Source organism: Rhinichthys klamathensis, unplaced genomic scaffold, assembly GCF_029890125.1.
Source record: "Rhinichthys klamathensis goyatoka isolate OS25496 unplaced genomic scaffold, OSU_Roscu_1.1 h1tg000278l_1, whole genome shotgun sequence".
Taxonomy (NCBI): domain Eukaryota; kingdom Metazoa; phylum Chordata; class Actinopteri; order Cypriniformes; family Leuciscidae; genus Rhinichthys; species Rhinichthys klamathensis.
This window is the reverse complement of record NW_026606797.1, coordinates 491,699-500,000: the sequence shown is the minus strand read 5'-3', so window position 1 is coordinate 500,000 and position 8,302 is coordinate 491,699. Positions and strand designations below refer to the sequence as shown.

Genomic DNA, 8,302 nt, shown 5'->3' with positions numbered 1-8,302 from the left:
TTTCCTCGTTTACTGATGCACTGAATTACCTCCTTTTCCCTGTAAAACTGTGGCTAAGAGTGTCATTTTTAGACGAGCGTCAGGCCGTGGACACTCGTGTGTGTTACAGTAACCCAGCAGTGCTGGTGAAGACGAGCGTCAGGCCGTGGACACTCGTGTGTGTTACAGTAACCCAGCAGTGCTGGTGGAGACGAGCGTCAGGCCGTGGACACTCGTGTGTGTTACAGTAACCCAGCAGTGCTGGTGAAGACGAGCGTCAGGCCGTGGACACTCATGTGTGTTACAGTAACCCAGCAGTGCTGGTGAAGACGAGCGTCAGGCCGTGGACACTCGTGTGTGTTACAGTAACCCAGCAGTGCTGGTGAAGACGAGCGTCAGGCCGTGGACACTCGTGTGTGTTACAGTAACCCAGCAGTGCTGGTGGAGACGAGCGTCAGGCCGTGGACACTCGTGTGTGTTACAGTAACCCAGCAGTGCTGGTGGAGACGAGCGTCAGGCCGTGGACACTCGTGTGTGTTACAGTAACCCAGCAGTGCTGGTGGAGACGAGCGTCAGGCCGTGGACACTCGTGTGTGTTACAGTAACCCAGCAGTGCTGGTGAAGACGAGCATCAGGCCGTGGACACTCGTGTGTGTTACAGTAACCCAGCAGTGCTGGTGAAGACGAGCGTCAGGCCGTGGACACTCGTGTGTGTTACAGTAACCCAGCAGTGCTGGTGAAGACGAGCGTCAGGCCGTGGACACTCGTGTGTGTTACAGTAACCCAGCAGTGCTGGTGGAGACGAGCGTCAGGCCGTGGACACTCGTGTGTGTTACAGTAACCCAGCAGTGCTGGTGAAGACGAGCGTCAGGCCGTGGACACTCGTGTGTGTTACAGTAACCCAGCAGTGCTGGTGAAGACGAGCGTCAGGCCGTGGACACTCGTGTGTGTTACAGTAACCCAGCAGTGCTGGTGGAGACAAGCGTCAGGCCGTGGACACTCGTGTGTGTTACAGTAACCCAGCAGTGCTGGTGAAGACGAGCGTCAGGCCGTGGACACTCATGTGTGTTACAGTAACCCAGCAGTGCTGGTGGAGACGAGCGTCAGGCCGTGGACACTCGTGTGTGTTACAGTAACCCAGCAGTGCTGGTGGAGACGAGCGTCAGGCCGTGGACACTCGTGTGTGTTACAGTAACCCAGCAGTGCTGGTGGAGACGAGCGTCAGGCCGTGGACACTCGTGTGTGTTACAGTAACCCAGCAGTGCTGGTGAAGACGAGCGTCAGGCCGTGGACACTCGTGTGTGTTACAGTAACCCAGCAGTGCTGTTGGAGACGAGCGTCAGGCCGTGGACACTCGTGTGTGTTACAGTAACCCAGCAGTGCTGGTGGAGACGAGCGTCAGACCGTGGACACTCGTGTGTGTTACAGTAACCCAGCAGTGCTGGTGAAGACGAGCGTCAGGCCGTGGACACTCGTGTGTGTTACAGTAACCCAGCAGTGCTGGTGGAGACGAGCGTCAGGCCGTGGACACTCGTGTGTGTTACAGTAACCCAGCAGTGCTGGTGAAGACGAGCGTCAGGCCGTGGACACTCGTGTGTGTTACAGTAACCCAGCAGTGCTGGTGGAGAAGAGCGTCAGGCCGTGGACACTCGTGTGTGTTACAGTAACCCAGCAGTGCTGGTGAAGACGAGCATCAGGCCGTGGACACTCTTGTGTGTTACAGTAACCCAGCAGTGCTGGTGGAGACGAGCGTCAGGCCGTGGACACTCGTGTGTGTTACAGTAACCAAGCAGTGCTGGTGAAGACGAGCGTCAGGCCGTGGACACTCGTGTGTGTTACAGTAACCCAGCAGTGCTGGTGAAGACGAGCGTCAGGCCGTGGACACTCGTGTGTGTTACAGTAACCCAGCAGTGCTGGTGGAGACGAGCGTCAGGCCGTGGACACTCGTGTGTGTTACAGTAACCCAGCAGTGCTGGTGAAGACGAGCGTCAGGCCGTGGACACTCGTGTGTGTTACAGTAACCCAGCAGTGCTGGTGAAGACGAGCGTCAGGCCGTGGACACTCGTGTGTGTTACAGTAACCCAGCAGTGCTGGTGGAGACGAGCGTCAGGCCGTGGACACTCGTGTGTGTTACAGTAACCCAGCAGTGCTGGTGAAGACGAGCGTCAGGCCGTGGACACTCGTGTGTGTTACAGTAACCCAGCAGTGCTGGTGGAGATGAGCGTCAGGCCGAGGACACTCGTGTGTGTTACAGTAACCCAGCAGTGCTGGTGGAGACGAGCGTCAGGCCGTGGACACTCGTGTGTGTTACAGTAACCCAGCAGTGCTGGTGGAGATGAGCGTCAGGCCGAGGACACTCGTGTGTGTTACAGTAACCCAGCAGTGCTGGTGGAGACGAGCGTCAGGCCGAGGACACTCGTGTGTGTTACAGTAACCCAGCAGTGCTGGTGGAGACGAGCGTCAGGCCGTGGACACTCGTGTGTGTTACAGTAACCCAGCAGTGCTGGTGAAGACGAGCGTCAGGCCGTGGACACTCGTGTGTGTTACAGTAACCCAGCAGTGCTGGTGAAGACGAGCGTCAGGCCGTGGACACTCGTGTGTGTTACAGTAACCCAGCAGTGCTGGTGGAGACGAGCGTCAGGCCGTGGACACTCGTGTGTGTTACAGTAACCCAGCAGTGCTGGTGGAGACGAGCGTCAGGCCGTGGACACTCGTGTGTGTTACAGTAACCCAGCAGTGCTGGTGAAGACGAGCGTCAGGCCGTGGACACTCGTGTGTGTTACAGTAACCCAGCAGTGCTGGTGGAGACGAGCGTCAGGCCGTGGACACTCGTGTGTGTTACAGTAACCCAGCAGTGCTGGTGAAGACGAGCGTCAGGCCGTGGACACTCGTGTGTGTTACAGTAACCCAGCAGTGCTGGTGAAGACGAGCGTCAGGCCGTGGACACTCGTGTGTGTTACAGTAACCCAGCAGTGCTGGTGGAGACGAGCGTCAGGCCGTGGACACTCGTGTGTGTTACAGTAACCCAGCAGTGCTGGTGAAGACGAGCGTCAGGCCGTGGACACTCGTGTGTGTTACAGTAACCCAGCAGTGCTGGTGGAGATGAGCGTCAGGCCGAGGACACTCGTGTGTGTTACAGTAACCCAGCAGTGCTGGTGGAGACGAGCGTCAGGCCGTGGACACTCGTGTGTGTTACAGTAACCCAGCAGTGCTGGTGGAGATGAGCGTCAGGCCGAGGACACTCGTGTGTGTTACAGTAACCCAGCAGTGCTGGTGGAGACGAGCGTCAGGCCGTGGACACTCGTGTGTGTTACAGTAACCCAGCAGTGCTGGTGAAGACGAGCGTCAGGCCGTGGACACTCGTGTGTGTTACAGTAACCCAGCAGTGCTGGTGAAGACGAGCGTCAGGCCGTGGACACTCGTGTGTGTTACAGTAACCCAGCAGTGCTGGTGGAGACGAGCGTCAGGCCGTGGACACTCGTGTGTGTTACAGTAACCCAGCAGTGCTGGTGGAGACGAGCGTCAGGCCGTGGACACTCGTGTGTGTTACAGTAACCCAGCAGTGCTGGTGAAGACGAGCATCAGGCCGTGGACACTCGTGTGTGTTACAGTAACCCAGCAGTGCTGGTGGAGACGAGCGTCAGGCCGTGGACACTCGTGTGTGTTACAGTAACCCAGCAGTGCTGGTGAAGACGAGCGTCAGGCCGTGGACACTCGTGTGTGTTACAGTAACCCAGCAGTGCTGGTGGAGACGAGCGTCAGGCCGTGGACACTCGTGTGTGTTACAGTAACCCAGCAGTGCTGGTGGAGACGAGCGTCAGGCCGTGGACACTCATGTGTGTTACAGTAACCCAGCAGTGCTGGTGGAGACGAGCGTCAGGCCGTGGACACTCGTGTGTGTTACAGTAACCCAGCAGTGCTGGTGGAGACGAGCGTCAGGCCGTGGACACTCGTGTGTGTTACAGTAACCCAGCAGTGCTGGTGAAGACGAGCGTCAGGCCGTGGACACTCGTGTGTGTTACAGTAACCCAGCAGTGCTGGTGGAGACGAGCGTCAGGCCGTGGACACTCGTGTGTGTTACAGTAACCCAGCAGGGCTGGTGAAGACGAGCGTCAGGCCGTGGACACTCGTGTGTGTTACAGTAACCCAGCAGTGCTGGTGAAGACGAGCGTCAGGCCGTGGACACTCGTGTGTGTTACAGTAACCCAGCAGTGCTGGTGGAGACGAGCGTCAGGCCGTGGACACTCGTGTGTGTTACAGTAACCCAGCAGTGCTGGTGAAGACGAGCGTCAGGCCGTGGACACTCGTGTGTGTTACAGTAACCCAGCAGTGCTGGTGAAGACGAGCGTTAGGAAAGTCTAAGACGAGGAAACGCCTGTTTACAGTACTCAAGATAAATGTTCACCTCGGCCTGGGATTTCCTGCCATCCTGTTTTTCTCCTACACAAACTCAAACCAGTAAACAAGTGAAGATTCAGCAGGTTTAGGCAGTCTTATGAAATGTTTTCTTTTGTCAGATGTTTTTGTCAATATGTCTATTTGAAAACTGTACAATTATTTTTCAGTCATGGAAAAAAATGGGTTGTTTTGTCCACTCTTTTCCATTCAAAAAGTGCAAACATTCTTCAACATATTCTTTTGTGTATAGCAGAAGAAAGAAACTCATACTCATTTCATTTTTGGGTGAACTATCCCTTTACACCAAACATACTTTATCACTAGAAAACAACTCAAATAACCTGTTAAACATGAAAGTATTATGCATTTCTCCTTATATAGCACCTTTCTGGCATTTGGGTTCTTCAAAACTGTGTGAAGAACCCTAGAACCCACAGAACTTTATTTCTAAGAATATATCTCTTTATAAAACGGTTAGTTGCCATCCTTGATTCTGATTGGTAAATCGCTGCGTTTTATTCACGATAAAACACGGCTATGACCGCTTCACCCAACGGTCCTATGTATCACTACACAACACCCCTAGCTACCACTCTTAGCAACGTAAACATATGTTCTCATTGATATTGTTCATTGAAGTATTGTGAGAGATCGAGTAGCGAGTGTACCTGCATTTACAGTAGATATAGCATTTTCCTTCAGGTCACTCCTATATTCATAATCATAAATCCGTTTGAATGATATCTTGTCCTTTTAAGTTTTAACAGTTCAGGTTTTTTTCCCCGTGCCATGACACCCTAATCATGTGTCCGTTACTTCTCCGTGTTCACAACAAGTTCAGTCCTTTCAATATAAAAGTCTTCTCTACTGACTGACTCACTGATAAAAGCCCTATTCAGACAGGATTACCTTTACAAGAGTAGATTGAATAATGTAATTTTATCACAATTTACGCACCGCTGTCACTCCTGTCGTCATGTGTGTTTTACGCTGCTTCCTGATATCATGTTCGCAAACACATATAACCTATATATTTATAAAACAGTTAGGTCCGGTCAACGATGTATTAATTACCTTCTGATTGGATTGTGTTGGTAGGCACTTACCTAACGGTAAAAGATGTTTCGTGCCTCTAACAAGTGCTTTCGATCTTCTTTCTGATCTGAATGATGTGTGGAAAACACTCGAGTTTTGCCACAGATTTGTCCCATCGCCTAAATCGCAACTAAATGCTTTTTCAAGCGTCTCCATACTTGGAAAAACCGCGGAAAACTACTTTTTAACAGGAAATGACGGAATATTTACGTACATATTTACAGCGGGTCTAATCGCACAGGATTAGTATTACCTGAGGTGATTTTTCCGGACCTTTTTACAGAAGGTAAAAGTCCCCGTAATCTTTACTGACATTGTCCGGGTAATGATTACTGAGATGCACATTCAGACGGGACTAAAATCACCGAGAAACTCTGATAATAACTTTAACCCTTCTCTCCATGTTACACTAATCCAGTCCGGGTTTAAAACATTCTTTGTCGCCATCTAACTGCAAAATAATGTAATTTCTGTTACTGTTCACGGCCAGGGACTATTTTTTTCCAGCGGAAGGAAGGCTTTTAGTGATTTTACTTCATGAAAGTTGCATTGATACATATTTTTTTGGCTTTAATATTTGTCTTGTGTGGTAACCGTTGTATAAAAGCAATAAGGTGCTCAAGGCTAGTACCTATCTGCGTATGTCACTTTGAATTATCCATGCTTTTGTAAATGTTAAAAGTACTAAGATCAACTATATCAGTGTATAAAATGTCTCTGCCATATTTCTTCTCTCTGTTTGTGTAGATGATGTGTTCTCAGACATCCCCGATCCAGCATGGATGGCCCGTCTCTCTCTCCCTCTGACGGCCGACTACCATGAGAACCTGTTTGTCCCTGACGGGCCCCCGTCCCCTGACGCCCGGGGCCCCGAGGCCCGTCCCGATGACCCCAGCTCGTTCTCCACCTTCGGGAAGAGCCCGGGGAAGAGCGTGCTGGAGGGCCGGGCGCTGATGTCCGAGGTGAGCTCTCTGTTCGAGATGCTCCTGACCCAGAAGGCCGAAGCCCAGTCGTGTCCTCGGGCTGATGTGCTCTACAGGCTCTCGGCCGCGTACAGGCGCTCGCTCGGCCTAGACACGCCACACACACACACTCCCCCATAATGCAGTGTGCCAACCCTATGCCATAACAACAGCAAAAAACATTTCTGATTTCTGGTGCCATGTCATTTTGGGGATCCATGCAACCCAGACAGCAACATAGTGTCGGCCCAGATCCGGCCCACATCTGGATTACACCATAGACTGTAAAAAAAGATGGGCTTCACTTTTCTACCATTGGTGAAAGCCACCTAAGTCCTATAATGGCGCAGATTTGGGAGCTGATTCTGCGCAGTAGTGAACGTGAAGTGTAGACGCGGTATCACACACACACACAGTAGTCAGCGTGAAGTGGAGTCGCGATATCAACAAGGTCCCTCCGATTTTAAAAAAATAAAAAGATTTTTTTTATTACACTCTAAAAAATGCTGGGTTGTTTCAACCCAACTTTGGGTCAAATATGGTCAAACCCAGCCGTTGGGTTAAATTTTTAAATCACATTTTTAACCCAACGTTTGGGTTCGTCAATATTTGACCCATTTTTTTTTAGTTTACTGCAGAGCAACTCATTATGTCAGTGTGAAGTACAGTGCTCAAGTGCACACACACACATGCTAAAGCTGACTGAAAAGAGGAATAAAAAATCATCTTTTGGATCGAAACCTAAAAACTTAAAAAAACTTAATTAAAAAAATGAGGAAAACTCCAAACTTCACTCTAAAAAATGCTGGGTTGTTTCAACCCAAATTTGGGTCAAATATGGACAAAACAAAATGTTGGGTTAAAAATTGAATTTAAAATTTTAACCCAACTTCAACTCTCACTTTCAACTGTATTTTTTTTAATTACATTTTTAACCCAAAATTTTTTAGAGTGTAAGGACACCAGTTTTCTTTCTGAATGAATAATGTATCGTAAATAGCCTAAATAACTGTTTTTGCTTTAACTACAGGGGTCATAAGTCAGGACACCCCTGTGTTAAACTCCCATAGAGGGGCAGATTTATATTTTAAAGGCCAGTTATTTCATGATCCAGGACACTATGCATAATTAAAATAATTAAAATAGCCGCACATCCTCACACATCCTTCACCACACCTAGAGTCGGCATGGTTTATTTCGGTTAGCCTAATAGCTGGTTTGATTAGCATTGAGAGATGATCTTCCCCATGCCGATCTCTAGGTGTCTTTTCTGCAGTCTGGGAAGCCTCGAGAACACTAGCTGAGCTCTAAAACCCTAATAATGTCTTCCTTTTTCAACCAGGTCTGTCTGGAACAGGCCATGACAAGAACTTTTTATCTTTATAAGAATAAAACCCTTCTTGCATGACAGTATAGTTGTTTTACGTGTCCCTGAGGTGAAGCGCTAATATTCCCTTTCTCTGAGAACACACACACTAAACCTGCAGGTCTGATCAACTCACACTTTCTTATGTCACTTCTCTGATGTGAATATTAACTTGTAAGAGCGTTCGTAAGGTATGTGGCTACACCCTGCAACTATTCCTGACCAATGTACCTGCATTATATCGATATCTATATTTAGCTGTTTTCCATCTCTTCGTTTTTGTTTCTCACTTTTCTGTATGCGTGTCATTGATTTCTGACCCTGTGTAAGCTGCTGTTTGGTTAATTTGCAATAAAATAAAATAAAAAATAAAAATAATAATAATAGTCTTAGTAAGATGACATTTAAATGCATAGTTTTATGATCTGTAGTTTTAAAATATAATGCAATATACAACGATGATTGAGAGATAAACCTTAATCAAAACCTGATGATCATATTT

At 49.0% G+C, this 8,302-nt stretch overlaps 1 protein-coding gene across 2 annotated transcripts in view; it reads left to right on the top strand.

Moving 5' to 3' along the window:
- Window positions 1-7,066, top strand: part of pcdh12 (protocadherin 12) — a 25,007-nt gene extending 17,941 nt beyond the window's left edge. Inside the window, exon 5 of one of the 2 annotated variants that reach the window (XM_056268958.1) lies at window positions 6,220-7,066. In XM_056268958.1, the coding sequence (XP_056124933.1) occupies window positions 6,220-6,575 (356 nt within the window). In that variant the 3' untranslated portion in view covers window positions 6,576-7,066. The remainder of the gene's footprint in view (window positions 1-6,219) is intronic. The other variant, XM_056268957.1, reaches the window with a different exon arrangement.
- The last annotated feature ends 1,236 nt before the right edge of the window (window positions 7,067-8,302 follow it).